Source organism: Rhamphochromis longiceps, linkage group LG10 (assembly GCF_057381845.1).
Source record: "Rhamphochromis longiceps isolate RC_006_pf linkage group LG10, R_longiceps_female_GT1.1, whole genome shotgun sequence".
Lineage (NCBI taxonomy): Eukaryota > Metazoa > Chordata > Actinopteri > Cichliformes > Cichlidae > Rhamphochromis > Rhamphochromis longiceps.
In genome coordinates, this window is record NC_140566.1 from 28,353,474 (window position 1) to 28,373,631 (window position 20,158).

At 38.7% G+C, this 20,158-nt stretch overlaps 1 protein-coding gene across 3 annotated transcripts in view; it reads left to right on the forward strand.

Annotated features, from left to right (window-relative positions):
* The first annotated feature begins 278 nt into the window (after positions 1 to 278).
* The window catches only part of cadm1a (cell adhesion molecule 1a), a 503,561-nt gene continuing 483,681 nt past the window's right edge, over positions 279 to 20,158 (forward strand). For 2 of the 3 annotated variants that reach the window (XM_085421220.1, XM_085421222.1), the window contains exon 1: positions 279 to 419. In XM_085421220.1, coding sequence (XP_085277346.1) covers positions 347 to 419 — 73 coding nt within the window. In that variant the 5' untranslated portion in view covers positions 279 to 346. The remainder of the gene's footprint in view (positions 420 to 20,158) is intronic. The other variant, XM_085421221.1, reaches the window with a different exon arrangement.

Genomic DNA, 20,158 nt, shown 5'->3' on the forward strand with positions numbered 1-20,158 from the left:
GGGTGAAAGGATTAGTATAGTTTTCAAATTTTCAAAATACAAAAGAAAAACTCTACAAAAGAGACTAACGCCAAGCTACTAACACCACACACAGACACCTCCTAACCAACCCTGCAGCAGAACACAGCGTTAAAAACACTTTCCCGCCCTCCAATAGCATATTCTGAGAGCTATTCAATAGGCTGTGAGGCACGTCCATTACAAATAACAGTATTTATCAACACTGGTAATAAATGAATATGGTAAATAGTACCCTCCCTTTCTCGCATCTCATTAAGTGAGTCCCGTTGTAGCAGCTATAGGTGAAGCTGCCTCTATCTCTGCCATACTGAAGCAGGTGTCCAACATGGCGAACGCTCGCAGCGGCTCTCTCGCGACTATTCTCTTTTTATTCATGTCTTCGGCGGCTCTTCACAAAGGTAGGACTTTTCCCGCGGGTGTCTAAATGGAAGTGGCACTTTGTTCTTAGATTTCCGTGGATGTAGATGCGAACGAGTGCAATTTGAACAGCGTTCTGGGCAATTTGTGCTTTTGAGAGCATTCGGACGTTACTGTGCAGTTGTACTGTGATGCTGTTGAGCAAGAAGTAACAAAACCTCCCCGTAAAGTTGAATTACTGTGAGGAAAGAAGCCGATGCGCGCGTGGATACATCGGAACCGGCGTTACAGATGCGTTGCCCCTGGAATGCATCACTTTGGTCAGCTCACCATTAGGGTATAGGCTGAATGGCTACACAGCTGGCAACTCTTGGGTTTAAAAAAAATAAAATAAATGCTGATGTGAGAAAACAAATGGCGTGGTGTTTTGGTCGCTTGAGGGATATAAGGATGTATATGTGGCATGCTTAAACTGAGGGTTGCTTATGCAGTGCGCTAGCTTTGGTTTACTTGTGTAGCGTGTTCGGAACGCTGTAAACCACAGAAAACAGCGGTGCGTTCAAGTGGAATAGCTGCAGCCCCGACAACGTGCAATCGGAGGAAAAGAAAGCGCAAACTGCTCAAAACTGTTCATTTAATGGGAAGAAACAAGAATTATCATGTATTAAAACGTGACTCTCCGCATATTAATAACAGCGGGACTTTATGGAAAATTCAGCACAACGGCCTCACACGAATCAGCAGTTTTTTCCTCTCTCCACCCGAGTTTAATCTCTATTTTTCCGAATCTGTTCACTCTCGGCCATCCCGCTGGATGTGGTGTGGAGAGCGCCTAACCCGTTATAAAAGTTGTCTTTTCAAAGAAACAAGTGCCGCTCGTGTATTTTAGCTGAACGCCGAACTGAAAAGCGGTGTCGGAGGAGTCCAGGCGATATCTCAAATCACCGCCTAATGCGCGTAAACTGTTAATGGCAAACAAGGAAAGATTAATTTCACCGAGTTCGCAGTCGCGCTCTGGGCTGTGTTTTCATAACACCGGGACTGGATTTGCTGTGGAGCCATGCATGAAAACATCAAAGCTTTTCGTCCGGGTGTAGTAATCTGAGTCAGAAGCTTTAAAGAAGCGGATAGGATACAGATAAAGCCGGGCGAAAACTGCGACACGATTTCTTTCCTTCTTTCTTTCTTGAACGCTTGGTGATGTTGAGCGCGTAAAGGAAAGCACGGACGTTTATTTAGTAAGAAGAGATAAAGTGCTGGGGCTGTTTGTTGCCAGCACGAAGTCCGCGTTGAAAACTGGAGGAGGTGGGGGGGTTGTCGTGAGCTACTGGGAAATACACGCTCCGTTTCGGGGGTTATTTATCCTTGGACAGTGATACGCTGAAGCTGTGGTGAAAGCACTTGCTTTGCCGCTTCCACCACCGGCGGTAATAATGTATTTACATCAAGCCAATTATGTAATGAATCATTACTAACTTAAAGTTAGTGCGAAGCTGTTCGTCTGCAGATCATAACCCCCTTTTATGCTGAGTGCCGAGCCTCGGGGTGGGGGTGAAAATGACGGGAGTGCAGATGTCCTCGTTTGTCACATTGTGGATTATCCACAAGGCTTAATCTACTCTTTGTTTTTTAACCCATTTTTTAAATGAATCAATGTTTTTTTGCTTTCTCAAGTCAGTAAAAAGCAAACAACAAAGCAAACAAGGCTGTTGCTGTCCTTTGCTGGACAGTGGGCAGCTGTTACCTTCATGAAAATGGCTCCAGTGATTTCAAACAAAGCTCAGGGCGCACTTGCACAAAGCATATCAATTATTTACCCCGAGCAGAATACTGTAAGCTCTCATTGTGGTTAAGCATTAAAGAGTGGTGATTTCTACAATGTAGACAGTCTAATAAAAGGCTAATAGAAGGCTGCATCAATTCATTTCAAGTTTTATGGTGTTACACAGGTTGGACTCAGACTGCTGGGAAATCACCTCTTGTTCTATAAGAAAAGATTTAGAAGATGGTACCAATCTCTGTGCTCCACTCTCACATCATTTCTTGTTTTCTTGGCAAACCAATGTACTTCCAGAGATAGCTTTTCGTCCTGTGAAATAAATAAAAGTTATAACTTTAGTCGGAATAAGTTATTTCAGGGGAATCAAACAGTAAACAGATATTTAGTAGGCATCATTTTTAAGTTGTGCTCATAGTATTTATCCAAATTCTTTGCTGTTCATATAAGTGGATTTTTAAAAATTTATTTAATGGTACTTTTTTAGCAGATAATAGGCGCTGAGTATTTTATCGCTTTCCACTGCTTTCAGGAAAGTGAGAAAGGTGTTATTTTACTATGATGCGTATACTGAGTGAAACATCAGCGATGATCATGCAGTCCTGTAGTAATTAACAGTTCCAAGCAGATGCACATGTTGTATCCTGCTGTAATTTATGCATTTTTCCATTTCTCTGCATTTATACAGTTCCTTTGTGATTCTGCACAGAAGTGTTTAGTAAGGCCAGTTGTAGTGCAGATTACAGGTTTAGAACACCCGGGCACGGTGCTTTACAGGTGTTTATTAAAGAGCGCAGACGCAGCACACCCTGACCGTAAGCCTGCTGAGACTTGAAAACGTGGTTAGGCAATCCTTCACTTATAGTGAGACGTGTCGCTGTTTTCATTTTATGCAACTGTGTCGTAGCGCAGGTGAGAGCGGGGACTGGTATGTGTTTGAATGCAGGAAAAATGGTTGTTAACATGACTTCCCTTGAATGTCACCACATGTTCAGGCTTGGGTAATGATTATGTTAGGATAAGAGCATTAGTCGTGTCTGTTTTTAAAGGTTCAGTCTCACTAACTGCTGATGGAAAACTGACAGGAGGAGATTAGGTTGTGGCTTGCTGCTTTGTCATAGCGAAACACAAGGTAGAATAAATATTTTATGCTTAACTTAAAAGGTCTTTTTTAGCATACTGTATCAAAAATCCAAATGATTTACTGCCCTAATGTGATACTTGACAGGTTATTCCAAACTGTAAACGAATATCAGGGATAATAAATGAAATAGCAAGGGTGTAGTTTAGTGGGATTCTCTAATACTCAATAGTGTAGCTGAAAAAGAATCTCATTTCAGTAGTTTTAGGCTGTAGTGTGGATTTGAATACAACCTAAACCTGGGATGTCTTTCATTTGACAGCTCATTTAAGATGTTATCTCCGTGCACCCTGCCACTGAACCTGTTGTGCTCCTTACAAAAGATTTATTGGTCGCGTTAGAAAAGCATTTGCATTGTTGTCTCCACTTTAGATTGACCTGAAGGCACAAAGTGAGAAGCTGTTGCATGATTAACACTGAAGTTTACATCTTTCTAGCAGTTGCTGCGCTAACCTAAGCGTTGTGATTAGCAGTCAAGCGTGTCTCTGTTAACCTTGAGTAGGCTCGATGCACTAATAAGTGTTTTGGGTATTTTGGTCCAAAAGTTAAGACGTGCAAAAGAATAAAATCGTATTTTATTGGTGGATATGTTGAATCGATGACTAGCATTAGCTATACAAACAAAAAAACTCATGATCACCTTCACCGTTTAAAAACAAAACGAGGAGCTGTACTGGTGCTGGGATGACTGCAGAGTTTCATTATAGATGCTCAACATGATGCACTTAGCCCAAGCCCTACCTGCTTTTACAGCCTAGACAGAATTACTTCACCGAACAATTTAATTATTTCTTAAAAAAACCCAACTTTTTGTACGAAATTTGTCATGTGTGTTATTACCTCCAACTGGCTACGGTCTGTTTCAGTTACAAAGAAAAGCTGCATCACGCACAAATGAATCATACAGTGTGGTTTGGCTCAGAGTCAAGCTGGTAGAAGCCATACTGCTGGAAAACAGGTGTGTAAATGGACTTGTTCACCGTCTGTACCCTCCAGCAGCCTCTCCAGCTCTAATGAAGAACAATGGCTTTATTCCTGAAGGGAGGGGACCCCAAGTGACCCCCCTCCTCCTCCTCCTGCCTCTGCCAGTCTACAGTGACTCTGCTGGCAAGCCAACAGATGACTGGGCTGGGTTGCATCTGGCCTCTGTGCACTTAGTGTAATCAAAGGGAGAAAAAAGGTTTATGGCCTACTTGTTAGTGATCCGCCAAATGATGGGATGTCAAGTAAGCACCCTGCGATTTCAAATCTCTTGAGGGGATTGGTGGGGGTGGGCGTATGCTGCAATATGCTATTCAGAAAGCAGCCTACCGGCCTATGCATCAAATTAGACTATTCCGTACACATTTTGACAACCTGGGTGTGAAACAAGTGAAATGAGTAAAATTAAAGTGATCTTTGAATATTTATGTGCTCATATTAATTGCTGTTAATGCACAACAGGCCTCAGTGATGAATGCTGCTATTTTTCACTTGCAGGATTCTCGTCTGGCACAGGCCTCTAGCAAGTGTGTGCTAAAAACAAACGCAGACTAATTTAAGTAGTTCCTCTGTGCGGAGCTCAAAGAGGAAAACTGCAAGACTGTGGTTCCATTATGTAAGGTTTAAAAGGGAAAAAATGTCACGTACGTAGTACTTTTTCCACTTTGTGTCCTGACCAGCTTAACTTTGCACACATAAATAAACCTTGATGTGTTACTGTGGCTGTTAAGATTGTTGTATGCTGTCTTCTCACAGTGTGGTCTTGGAGCTGACAAGTAGTGTTGCAAGCGGTGGATTTGGAACGTGAAAGACATAAGGTTGACCCACAGTAGAGACGAGAAAAAAAACTCAGCTTCTAATAATTTATTATGTAATGTCTTTTTTTAGTCTCTTAACTTTGTGGAAGCTCAAATCTGAGGCAGTCTGATAGGTACCATTTTTCCTAGCATTGTTCCCCTAATCTAACACCTCTGCGGTCTTAAAGAAGGCCCAACAGCGTCTCCACTTTCTGAGAATCCTCAGAAAAATGGACCTGAAGAAGGAGCTGCTGACCGTCTTCTACCGCTGCTCCATTGAAAGTGTGCTGACATATTGCATCGGTGTGTGGTTCTCCAGCTGCACCACAGCACACAGAAAGGCACTCCAGAGGGTCATCAACATGGCCCAAAAAATCATTGGACATCCTCTTCCCTCCCTGAAGGACCTGTACAGCACTCGCTGTCTCAAGAGGGCACGCAGCATCCTACGGGACTGCACACACCCAGGACACCGGGTGTTTAAGCTGCTGCCGTCTGGCAGGAGGTTCAGGCTGCTGAGGTCCCGAACAAATAGACTCAAGGACAGCTTTTACAACAGGGCAATAGCCCTGATCAATGTAAATAGCTGACCTGACTGGATACCTCCCTGGACTTTTTAGGGGGAGGTAACAATGTTTAAAACGATAACAATAATATTTATAACAAGGTGCAATAATAATTAATGTGCAATAATAACAGTGTGCAATACACATACACTTATTCTTCTTTTTTATACTAAGTTAATATACTGTGTTGTGTTGTTTGTTACGTTGTGATGTGTCATATCGTGTCGTGTTGTGTTATATGTAGTGCCGGCGTAGGACAGTTTTTCCAATTTCATTGTACTACTGTACTATGTATGACTGTGCAATGACAATAAAGAGTTATCTTATCTTATCTTAATTAAGGTTTATCTAGATTGTGCTTTTTAGAGTAATTGCATAATAAATATGCACTGCACAATGCTGGGTAGAGTGGCACGCTAGATGAGCATTTACCTCTGAAATCTTTACAGGCTGGCCTGTGTTTTATTATTAGACTCTGCAGCTACAGAAACCGATGTATGTTGATGACCGAGATCCACTCAACAGAAGACCACTTCTGTGATTGTGTTCTGATAAAATCCCAGATAATTACATACAAGTGGGGATGATTTTCAGTTTTAATGTCATCCCTGCCAAATGCATATAGGATGAGCACTTCCTCTTTCTGACAATTTCCTCTTCCTCTCGTCACTCCTCCCATTGACTAAATTTAGTCAGTGCAGCTATCATCAGTGACAGCATGGTCTTTTTTTGAAGGGGTTGGGGGGGGGGGGGTGCAGTCATCACGTGCTGCTGCTTCTGTCTCTTGTCTGTGTTACGGTACCTGGGCTTAGTCACACGTATGAATAACAAATGTGAATGGGCAAGACAGCAAATTCTTATGGAGTTGTTCAAGCAGTTGTGTAAAACTAGTGATTCTCAAACTGTGGTGAAAAAGCAGTGAAAAGCACACACACACAACTTGGCTGCTGTATTTTCAGCAATTTTGTCCTATTAAACCATTTGCAGGACTACTGTGTAAAGGTGCTAGGTATCCTGTTGACCAGCTGTGGAAGTGCACGCCTTTTTCTAATTAAAAAGAGGGAAAAAACTATATATGTCCACATATTTGCATTGCTGAAAAGTCTTTAGTTGTTGGGCCTCATAGCATAACTTGCTTAATATATGACTATCCACTCACCTTGATGCATACTGTGTGGCAAAGATGAAACATCTGAACTGCAGCTTTGTCTACGTCTGTTGCTGACGACAGAGGCAGTGATATCAGTAGATATCCAAGCAACATGTTAATCATGAATTTGGGAAGAAATCCCCACAAGCACACACATACTCACATATCGCTTTCATTATAGTGCAGTAATCATACAAATATATATCTTCTACACAGACATCATTATTTGGATTCACCTCCCGAAGGGCGTTGGTCCATGTCCCTTGGATTCCACTGTCTTGCCAGAAACATTTTCGGAAGCGTAGACAGCAGTCCATTGTGCTCTCCAAGAACTGCCTGGATTGTGGAGCTCCTGTTAAAAAGAGACCTTAGTTTAGGAAGTGGGTCTTTGAATGGCTTGAGCTGGATTCTTGTGTTGCACCAACAGGCACTAAAGGATTTGTGAATACCATGATCTTTGGAAGTCTCCCCAGGGAATTTGACAGCACTGCAGGAAATGCAGGCTAAATCCATCCTGTGTGTATGAAATTGAACTACATTTGTGGCTTCCTTGTGGAGCTGTCCAGGCAATGCTCAAGTTCCACTTCTTCTTTTTCACGTCTGATCTTTTTCACTCTAGATCTGAAGCATTGTGTTGACTGGAAAATGGCCCAGTCAGCTAATTAGACCTGATTAGTGAGGAGCCACATATTGGAGGCCATTAGTGGTAGGATTGAGATAATATATTGAGATAATATAACTGATAACACGGACACTAGTATCTAATATGTATTTTTGGAATGAATATCAAAAACAGCCATGTGCCAACAAACATGAATGAAACTAATGAGGATATAATTGTTTAATCCTTTCAAGCAAAGATTATTAGAAATGGAGCATGGTATTTTATTTAATGTTTATATAGCTACTAGAGATGGACCGATCCGATATTACATATCGGTATCGGTCTGATACTGACCCAAATTACTGGATCGGATATCGGCGAGAAATAAAAAATGTAATCCGATCCATTAAATATCAAAAAAGCACCTCACAAAACTTGCTACACGGCGTAACTCGGCTCATAACCGTAGCACGTCGCTGCAGTATGCATCACGTGATAGAGCGGCTGTGTGTAGCCTCGCTACCAAACCAGCATTTCATCTCCGAGGAAGTGATCCCAGAGAGAAGTAAAGCAAGTGTGTAAGTTCGTCTCTGAATGTCTGTAAAGCATTCCCATGTTAAGCTTAACAACCGACTGCCTCTCTCTCTCTCTCTCTCTCTCTCCTGCTGCTACTTCAATCGTGAAACTGCTTAACGATCAGCTGATCGGCTTTTCTGTTGCGAATCCGTCTCTCTTCTTTGTTTTTGGCCCACTTTGCACCAGAAAGAGGAAACCAGTGGCTGAACAACAGCAGCACTATTAAGCTTGATAAGCTGTTGTTAGAATTTATTTATTATTACTTTCTAGACCAGGATCTTTTTCTAAGTAGCTGACGACTGGTAACTGTGCAGGGGCGGATCTAGCCAAGTTTAGCCAGGGGGGCCAATGGCACTAACAGGGAAAAGGGGGCACAAAGACATACTTTTCTTTCTTATTCTCATTCAAAATGTCTAGCTTTTAATAAATAATTATCTGACTCTTACACCTAAAGTTTTAATCTGATGTAAAATATATAGAAGTCCATTACTGTATATAGTAACTGTTAAGTCTAATATACCCTAGTAAGCTAGTACTTTTTCCTTTGGGAAGATACCATCTGTGCAGTCTCCAATTCTGTTGAAGAAAGATGTTGAATCAATTTTATTATTCTTGAAAAATAATTTATTTCTGTGCATTTTCCCCCCTGCATCAAATTAAATTTGATTGCATCGATTAAGCATCATGAGGTGGGGGGTAGTTCCCTATTTTTTTTTTTTTTTTGCTGGGAGTTTGCAACCCTATTAGTTAGGTTGCTTAATATTTCTGCTAAGTACTCTTTAAAATACCAGAATAGGGAGGATGGAGTAGGTTTAAGTTTATTAGACTGATCACTGTTGCTGAACTGTGAAATATTTTAGGCACAGTGTATTTTTTACATACAGGTATAACAGAATAGCTTTAGTGTTGTTATTTATTTAAACTTGAGAATAAACTTATACAAAATGCAGCAAGATATAAAAAAAAAACATTTTATTGATTAAAAAACACACTATATCGGATTCATATCGGTATCGGCAGATATCCAAATTTATGATATCGGTATCGGACATAAAAAAGTGGTATCGTGCCATCTCTAATAGCTACTAATGTACTTTGTTTATACAGACAACAGTATTCTTACTTCATTTGTAAAAAAAATCTATTAAAAAAGATCAAATGAGCATTAATTATCTAAAATAGGTTATATTTTAGGGGAACCACTGGAATAGCTGCATGAAATTGCATTTGAGTCAAAGGAGTGCTGGTGTCGATCAATACCAGTATCAGTATATGGTGTCAGTACAGTAGTACTAAAAGTATGAAAAATCTTTTTTTTTTCTTCAATTTCAGTTTCAATCAAAATTCGTGATTTTTGTTTTGCTTAAAAATTGGCACCACAAAAAACATGTTGGAAGTATATTTTTTCAGTCCTAATAAAATTTACTCTAATAAACTCATTAGTCTTTAATTTAAAAAACCCCCAGAGAGGAGTCTTTGCAAAGTCAGATAACAATCTCAAGCAGTCTTGATCGATTGCAAAATATAAGGAGGACAAAATTCTGAATTTCAGACTCTTTTGTTTATGCAACATCACAAAACCTTTTTAACATAATGGCAAATTGGCTTAAAAATCTATCTACAAAATCACGTAAATATGATACATTGAAAACATTAATATTTGAAATCATAAATGAAATGAATAGAGTTCTAATGAAAACAAAATTAGTATGATTGATATATCGCTGTTGCATAGATGGATATTTATAATAGTACATAGTAATATATATTAAGATTTTCATAAATGTGGGATAAATATAGCATTTCTTATTTTTATTATACCTTTAACACCAGTATGTTTGTATTTTTGAAGTATAAATTGGCTGTAGTCTGTACTGTCTAAAATTGACTTTAACTTTGCAATTATATGAAACAAATAAAAGCAACAGCCAAACGTGGTAAAGTCGAATCATTAAGTACTTGAACAATTTCATGGAGAAATGAATAAAAACAATTGGCAAGTATGTAAATGAAGGTTTTTGTGGGAGTCGACTCATTAATAAACTGATGAGTCATTTCAGTGTAATGTGGAGGGTCGTATCAAGGACAGTGTAACAGCCCTAATAGTAAAGCTGTATGGCTGACTAATCTAATTTGAAATCCCAAGTGAACCATTGTCAATCACAGCAAGAAATGTTTTCCATTCCAGTTTTTGAATTAACAAGAGACAATAAGGGGTCTTTGATTGCCCCCTTCCTCTGACTTTGAGGACTTCATCATCTTGCTGTGCTGTGGAGTCGCAGGGAGGCATTGCTTTGCTGTAATTGGACCCATTTTTCCTGCAATCATACTTACAATAGCCGAGTTCAGCAATGAATGAAAAAGGAATCAATGCAGATCATTTGTGCTTTCAGCCAAGTAAACAATACAGCTGGTGTTCGGTTGTAATCGTCGGAGGGGAAATGAATGCCCTTCTGAATACAATACAGGTATGTATCAGCTGCAAGAGCACACAAGGCTTGAGTGATCTGGGTTCTTCCATCTTTCATTTTACATAACACTCCAGCTTGTATTACATTTCAGTGAATTTGCTCCTGATGAGACCCTTCAGGCTGTTACACCGTTTCCAGTGGAACTGGATCGTGTCTCCCCACTGTGCTTGGTTCCCGTCCTTTGTCTCATCTATTGTCACTCTGTCTTGACTGATATTTTCTGCACTATTGCCAGACAACTATTGTACAGTAGCACAATCTCATTTTCCCGGTGTCCTAGTTGGATGATGCAGAGGAAATTCATACCTGCTACAAGACAAGAGGGCACTTCTTTGAGCCTAAATCATGGATTGTAACACTGCAAAGCACCACTTAATTCCACTTAGTGTCACAGTCCAATTCTCTTTGGTATGAAAAAGAATAGCACCTCCTTCCATTACTTTGTTTTCCACTAGTCATTATTTAGAGAGAAGAACAGTATCCTTTTTCATTGAGAAAAAATGGAAAGTTGGCATGGGAAATAAGTTCTTTCGCCCAGTGAATCTGTCATTATTTAGAACCACGAGAATTGGCAGCAAACACCTCTTTGATGAAGACTATAAAGAGGATTTTCAATGTGAACTCGGGGGTTTCCTGACTCACAAAGCACCTTTGGTGGAATTCTATGGATGCTTGTGTTCATTCCCACTGCAAGCAAAGGCTTTCTGCAGTTTTGCGTAAAAGCTCAAGTTCAAGTCCAAGTTCAAGGTTCTTTATTTGTCACATGCATAGTTATACAAGTATAACACACAGTGAAATGTAGCCTGACACGCTCCTCGACATGTGCAAAAATTGGGGGGGGGGGGGGTGTAGAGGAAGAACATTATATATATATATATATATATATATATATATATATATATATATATATATATATATATATATATACAGACATATAGTATATACACTGGGTGAATGTGCAGTAGTAGCAGCAAGCAGGTGAATTCTGTACATTAATATGAATAGACATCTGACTATTTTACAGGATAGACAATATAAACATATTTAAAATTAAAGGAATTGAAATGTACATTGTGCCTTGGTTTAGAGTGTCTGGAAGAGAGTCCTGTCTCAGTCAATTATAGATGATGTGAGAGGGCGGGTGTGTGTGTTTAGGGCACGGATGGCTTGGGGATAGAAGCTCCTCTTGAGTCTCTCTGTCCTTGCCCGGAAGATGCGGAACCTTCTACCAGATTGGAGAAGTTGGAAAAGCTGGTACTTTTCGGGAACAATTGGTTGAAAATAAGTACCCTTATAAATATTGGGATTTAGATTTACCTTTACCATGTTGTCTACAACTGATCATGTCCGGAAAACATATTTTTCAAAAGAACCAGTTAATGAACAAAGATCAAAAAATAGGGGCGACAGATAACATTAACTTTGGCACGATTACCTTTGGGGAAAAAAAAAGAAACTCAAGGGGAGCTTCCACTTTTCTAGTTTTCAAAGTCAATAACAATGTGAAAGGATCCTAGCTCTTAAAACTACCATGACCTAGATGACTGAGACCCTAACACCCCTGCTAGCTGACGTTTAGTAAAACGTGATTCTACTTGTTTATGTATGATATCATTAGGTTTGGTGTGACTTAAAAACACACGAAACAAACCCGGCATGTATCCTTTTTTTTTTTTTTTACATCTTAATTTACACTAAATATACTAAGACTTAGGTTTTAGTATATCCTGAAAGCAAGCGCTGATCTAATCACTCTTAGTTGTAAGGCTTGAGTAAGACTGCTTTATAACTAAGATACGAAAACCAAGATGCAAAAATATATATATTTTTCTGTACATCAAATAGATGAGACCCATATATAATCACTTGCTAAAATGCAAGGGATGTTTGTGTTTTAGGCTAAATAATAAAATGGAAATAGGAGACCGGTTGATTTGATTTCCTGGAACACAATTAGTCAGGCCTGCACTATCGCAGCAAGTAGGACAAACAATCCCCTGCTCTGTTACAGGCTCTGATCTGAAAGACTTACAATTCAGTTCCCTGTGTATAACTTCTTGTGCTGTTGCTTGAAGAAGACACACAGCAGGATTCAAAGAGTATGAATATTTTAAAAGAATCTTTTTATAAACAATAGGCAACAAAACTCTTACCGAGCCTTACAGCTGGATGGTACATTTGCAGTGGTGTACTTTTCTTTCTTTTCTTTTTTTTTTGAAGCTAAATATCCATAAAAAAAACATTTGGCAGATTTAATAGTTTAATATAGTTACTATGTTGTTTAATAGATGAGCATATTTCATATTTGTGGCTTTCATTTTATTGTGTAACGATCAAAAAGCAAGTTCTCCTGTAGACATACATCCAGCAAGCACTCAGAGAGACATCGCGTCCTGCTGTGGTGTACAGATACCAATTTGTCCAAAGTGCTTTCACACCATGCACCCAAACAGCTTTAATGGACGTCAGTACCTGGAACCTAGACCTGTTGTTAGGTCATGGCTCTTTGAGGTTTGGCCTCGGGACAAACACATGGTAGTGCTGAAATTGTTGTCCTCCATCCATCCGTTCAAAGGTCTTTCAGGCTGTGGCTATGTTGTGGTGATGCCTGGTGGGGGGTTTTTCAGCCCAGAATTTAATAAGTGACATAATATTTTTCTCTAAATATTTATTAACTTTCAGCACAACACCAATAGACTTTGTTTTGGCTTTAAAATGTAAAAATGTTTACAGCTAAATAATGATGAAGTCAAAAAATGTCAGACTGATGATATCAACTCGTAAAACAATTTTGAGCTGAAATGTTCAGTTCGTACATCAATAAAAAACTAGATATATGTGAGGGTTTACTAAAAGTTGTTAAAAATACCATGGGCAGGGTATGTGTCTCCGACTGAAAATAGAAATGAAAGGAAATGTTTGAACCCGGCCTTTTCCAGAGCGGTTTCTTGCTGCTTTGAAGTGTGTAGTATTTGTTGGGCTTCACTTGGCTGTCAGATTAGTACCTTCTCAACTGAAAATGAAAATGGGTGAAGGAGCAGTTAATCCGCATAAGAATATTTTTTTGAGGATGAGAAGCTGTGGGTCTAGCAATCTGTCTGCGTATTGATTGGTTGTCTGGCTCTGCAGAGTTAACCTGACATGCCAGGATAATTTAATTCCCTCTACATCGCTGATTGCTGAACACAATCCTGTCTTATCTTAGCGCTCCTTCTTTGAGTTACCAACAATGATGATGCAACACGTGCAACACCTGGAAAGTGAAAAGTTGCGTTGCATCAGGAATTTCAGAGGCCACCGTCATTTTGAACGTCTTAATTGGGTGTAGTATTTGTTATTTACTAGAGAGCAATTCTTCAGTGTTGACTCGCAAAAAGTTTACCGTTGTAATTGCACAGTGAAAAATGAATACCTCCCTTAGTGCCCTTAGGAAAAAAACTGGAATCTTAATTTGATCTCTTTATGGGTTATTGCAAGCAACTACACCTCGTGGCCATTCTTTCTTTTGTGATTCTATTTGTTTCCGTTTTTGTCAAATTGGTGCCATTGTGCAAAACTATTACAAATTCATGTTTGGACATTAAACTGCATTATTTTAATTAGCAGGTTAATCGCCAGGCTTGGGGTGTGTTTTCAAATTCGTCATGGCTCACAAAAACATATTTAGTATACACATCCAGAAATGCATATACTATTATATATTGTACATATATTTATTAGTCTCAGATTTAGCCATTCTTATATTTTGCTTGTTTTACGTTATTGTATTTTTGCACAACTCTGTTGCTTGTGAAGCTCGCACACAAGAATTTCACTCACATGTACTGTATCTGCACATGTGATGTGACAATAAAAGTGATTTGATTTGATTTGAAAATTAACAAATGTTGGAGTGTGACACATGAAACAAATGCAACATACAGACATATCATAATAGTAACATACCATAAAAATATTTTTGACTGGGAAGTAAATTAATTGATATTCATTTGCCTTTTTTTGCTTACTTTTAGTTTTTATGACCCAAATGACCGACAGTTCATATATTTTGTTCCTTACTTTGCCTCATAATCTTAATCCTGTCAATTCATTTTTATTTTTACCCGTGCAATTATAAAAGCATATAAACATGCCTCAATCACATTTGTAGCCTTTGTGAATCATCAAGAGGAACTGTAGAAATAAATTGAATATAATATAAAACACCTGCTATAAATACATAACGGTCAGAGTGCATTGTAGAATCCCATAATGGACAGTTTACCTCTGTGTGTTTAATTCTGTAAACATGATTGACCACCTGTAAGTGAATCGTGTCACTTTACATAAAGTGACTTTGATAGTTCATGCTCCAGGCCTGTAGACTGTCAATTTGAAATCTGAGACAATGTGCTTGCTTACCACCTCCTATATAGCTGCTTTGAGAATCCCTGTCACTATACATTCTTCATATAATCTCTGACCTGTTGTACACGATTAGCGGAGGACGGTACTTTGTTCTGCATACATTATTTTACCTCCCACACCAGAAAGATTGGCTTGTAATTGTACTGTTAAAGGTTCAGCCAAATGCTTTCTGAAAGCCAAAGAACAGCATTAAACCTCATAGATGAAGTCATTTTACTCCAAAAAATCAGACATCCGTTTTCAGCTAAGAACATAACCGTGTTTGTTGATTATTAAATAATACGGTTAATACAGCCAACGCACAGGAAATCACAAAACCTCACAGATTAGCCATTTCTTTTTTTGAAGAATATGCCTTAAATCTCTGTCTTCTTTCCTTTTTCCCTTTTGTTATTTCGACATTGCACTTATCAAGTCTATTGCTGTCGTCCACGCCCTGCTTAAAAAACACCACATCTCTACTTTCTCGCACTTTAGCATCGATGCAGCCTTGGCGACGTGGTCGCTGGCTGTGAAAGTCACCACAAATAATCAGAGCAGTCCCGGGTCACCGAAATTCAATTTTGAAATCTGCCCAGTGTGTTCAAATCAGAATATTACGTGATTGATATGAACATCTTTATACGATAACTACAATCCAGTCAGGATTAATTCAGTTGCTGTCCCCAAATGCATTTGTTTGTCATGACGGAAACAATTTGTTGTCAGCTGGTGACTAGTTTTTCAGTTTGCGACTGATTATAATTAAAAATGAAATGTGATACAAAGGCTGCAGCTTGTTTTTGTTAAGCTGTGCTGTCATTGGTTAGTAATATTCAAAAGAAGATAAAGGAAAAAAAAAGAAAAAGAAGGCACATCAGACAGTAAAAATCAATTCATTGCGTCTTCTGTCATCCACAGATGGTGCCACTTCAATCTCCTTTCTATTTTGTCAGGCTAATGTGCTGAAAGATGACAAGGGAGGGTCATTTCAGAGCAAAAATAGCAAAGGCTGAGCGTAACGGCCGTGTCAGTCAGCCTTCTATTTTGTCATATTAATGTTTGGATAAATGACAACTGTGGGACATTTCAGTGGAAAAGGTAGCCGACTGTGACAGCAGGCCCAACAATGCAAATTTTTTGAGATTTGATCTCCTACTCTCCTCTGTAAAACAACATCCTAAAAATATTGTGGAAGACACATTTTGTTGATTCATATAAAGTGGAAATAATCTTAATTTCAGGCCCTGAGCATTCTCTTAATATGCCACATATCATTTGGGCATTCGTACTATAGAGAAGAGTTTGTAAAACTGTCAGATGTAAATACAGGGTTTGGTAGGAGCCCATATGGAAAAGATATATATAAATCTTATAAAGTTTGTATCTGTCTTGTGTGAAACTTTTATGAAAACAGATATAAGATCCCTTGAAAATTATATAAATGAAACTTGTATGTTTTGGATACTTCCTAAAACAATACATGAAAGTAAAGAGAAAGTGGCCACTTTCATGAGTAAATCATGTAAGCCTTTTATGATTTACTATATGAAGTAGGCCACATCTTATGCAAGTCTTTTACAAGTTTTTACTATTTCTTTTCCATATGGGAGTGCTCTTTGCAGATGTTGTAATGTCCTTCACAGTTCTCTTCTTTTTTTTGCTTTTTTTAAAACAATATCTCAAAGATTTCTTTTTAATGGCTATGATTTTAAGGGACAGTGACTCATCAGTAAGCAGTAACGGACACGGCAGATTTTTTGACATTCGCTACTTTAATTAAATATCAAAATGACCAGTTAATCAGCAGCGGACAGGCACCCACAAAGCTGTGGTGGGCTTAATGTATCCGTTGCATGAATTTGTTTTTGTGTACGTTTGCGCATCCCCGGCTATTCATTTATTTTTCGTATCGATAGATTTGTATATATCATGTGGTATTGCAAGCATCGGAGTTCCAAAGGCTACTTCTGAAAAGCCAGGTTTTGTTTTTATCTTCCTTGTCATTCCTTGCATTTGAGACGTCTTCCCATTTCAATATCTAAAAGCATCTGCTCTTTTTGCTGAAGTAAAAAAATGTGTATTTGATAAAGGTTTAAAATGAAAGGAAGGCATTTAATAAAATGATATTGTACATACAGTGTAAAAGAAGAGTTTACAGGTCGTCCCCAGCGTCGTATTGTTGGCCCGCTTTTCTGGCAAATATATAGAGCGTGCGCTGCATCACACATAGATGAATGCTGATTAATTTATTTCGTCTACTCCCATAGAGTGGGCGTTTCAGACACATGGTGGTGTTCATTTAAAATGCAGAACAATTCAGTGTGCCCCTGGCACTTCTGTCTTTTAATTAAGGCCTGTTATCCTGACAAGACTTTCTAAATCTAGAAACAGATTGTTGCACAACTATAGAATTTTAAAAAATTGCTCTCTATATATACTTTTTGAATATCCCTCACTGATCACATTAGTCAAATGGATGCTATCCCGCACAGATTGTAGCTGCTGGGTAAGAACGAGTGTTTTGCTGACTCAGCCACTTCCTATATGATTTTGGGTTCGTTCCAGACAGTAATTTACCATAGCTTAGAGACTGACAATACGTTTCCAGCTGAAATTAATGAGCAGTAGGAACAATTGGACTTTGTTCAATGGAAGCTGGAAAATAGGGCTATTTCAAAGTTGTTGTTTTTTTTATGGCTTTTTATTTATTGAGCAAATGTTGATCTTAAGGTTTGTGATTGAACCTTTGCAGAAATGTTTTGAAGTCCACTCGAAAGTACTTAACGTTTGCTGTATCATGCGCCATGTTAGCGCTGGAGTATGTGTGGGTGCTGCTTGACCTCGCTGTTTTTTTTTTTCGGTTTTGCGATGGTAGATTTAGAGCATTAGCTTTTAAAAGGCTAAGGTTTGTTTATCTATTTTTTTTCTTTTACCCTGCTGTATGTTGTCAATAAAAATACATTTTATTGAGCAAACCTACTTCCAAACTCCTTTGAGTCATGAGTAACCAGCAGTGCTGTAGCTGCCATCAAGGACACCAAGTCCGTCTTCTGATTGATTGTTTTATTTCATATAAGCTTACTTCACTTATTTATTTTCTGTGAATTTGGGATTCTTAGTCAAGCTGGTATCAGCTGAACGACTTTCCAAGTATTTCTAAAATCCTGGCAGCTAGTGGATTCCCTAACTTGAAATGTTTACATTCTCCATTCATACATTATAGTTTTATAAAGTCCATCTGTGTTCTCGCTTCAAAAGACGACGAACCGCTGATAATTTAAGCCCGGTTCCCCTCTGACACAGACGGCCCCACATTGCTTCCTTGGACATTTTGTTTTATTAAATTTCCTGCATGTATGGCAGTACAATCAGAGCCCCCTGAGAAACAAGGGGGATTATGGTGCACCCAGACTAGTGTTTGGGAATAATCACTCAGGCCTGTGGAGAGGCAGCCTGGTAATTTTCCTTTCTTGCACTCCCATCAGTGTAGCATCATAATGTTCTCGTATGAAGTAAATAGTGCACTTTGTCACGGCATTTTCACTACCTGCCTGCGAGTGACTGTGATTACAGTACATTTTTGTAACGTTTTATTTGTTTTAGAAATTTTAATAACCTTTAGAGAAGTGACATTTCCTGCTTGAAATCCATAATACTTTAGCACTTCCCGCAGTTTCTTAATGACTGTTTAACTCACCTTAGTCATTAAATACTTGATTCTAGTGTGGCATGCAACAACACTGCTCAGTTTTCTGAAGCTCTGTAGCGTAATATTATATCTGATTAAAATGGGTGCTTTCTTTAGATGATGCTGTAGATGTTCTGTGTGTGACACCAGGTAGGGTGCCTTTACTGTAAAGCAGCGGTCCCCAACCCTTTTTGCGCCACGGACCGGTTTATGTCCGACAATATTTCATAAATACAACAAATAAATACAACAAAATAAAACCAGTACCGGTACCAAAAAAAGAAGATTTATTCATAACACACGGGAAAAGATCCAGGGAAACCAAGTTAATGATAAAAACGATAAAAAACATAACGATAAAACCCCTGAAAATCATACATTTCACACCCGAGCCTCAACTATCGTGGCCCGACTCACGGACCGGTACCGGTCTGTGGCCCAGGGGTTGGGGACCGCTGCTGTAAAGCACATGAACGTCCTGCCTTTAGACAAGTATGTTTTATAAGACTGAACCCAATGATTGAAGAAAGTTATTCACACTGCCTATTTCACTGATAATCAACAAATTCTGCATCTTTCAGCATCTTGTTTATTATATTATCATATGTTTTAGTATTTAAAATTAGGAAGCAATTTCAGTACAAGAATGGAGTGTAGCTGACTTCAAAGTAGAATACCATACAATATTCATTTCAAGTAAGATAGCTTACAGAGCGGTATTAACCTCTTCAGTATTCATAGCAATAAAACTCATGCCGTTTCCAAAATTTATGCTTGAAGCTAAAGTCTCTACATCAGCCAGTATATTAAGAAACTGCCCGTTGTGTTTAGATGCCGTTTCTCTCCTTTAACCCTCCTGCCATCCTTTAAAAAACTCACACCCATCACCCTAGGGACCATTCTCAGCCACGCCATAAAAAGACCATATATCCATATTTTATTCCACTTTAAATTAGCCAACCTTGTAAAACTACTTCTCCCTGAAATATTCATGTAAAGTTTTAATTATATTTTCGTTGTTTTAACCCTTCAAATCCCAGTGTTATTACATGAGCGCCCTGTGTTATAAGCCCCAAAAACCAAAAAACGAAACTAAATATTTCCACAAAAAACCAGTTGAAGTAATATGTGATTGTCATTATAAGTAGGCCTTTAGATGGACCAAAGATTGGCACCAACATACATTTTGACCTGCCATTATTTTTTTTGCAATTTAAAAATTAAAACTTCAAGGCCCTGAGTCTTCATTGACATCCAAGAAAAGAAGAAAAAATAAAATCATATGATGATAATTTGGGGTTGAAAAATAGCGTTTATAATGGAAGTCAATGGGCAGAAAATGGTCCCCAGGGTGATGGGTGTGGGGATTTCTGCTGCTCAGCCATTTTAGGCTGATTTAAGGAATTCACACTGGAATATTAACATTGACAGGTAAAAACTATCCTGTGGCAAGTTTGGTTATATTCCACTGAACACAGTGGAAATGGCAGCCATTTAACACATAGCAGTGGCACAAAAAGGTCCCAAGAAGGCAGGAAGGTTAATACAGAGAATGGGCTGCCCTACAGGTCACTAGACATAAGAAAAAATCAGACATAGGTTAGGTGTGATTGGACCTTCGTGTATCTCCAGAGATAGCT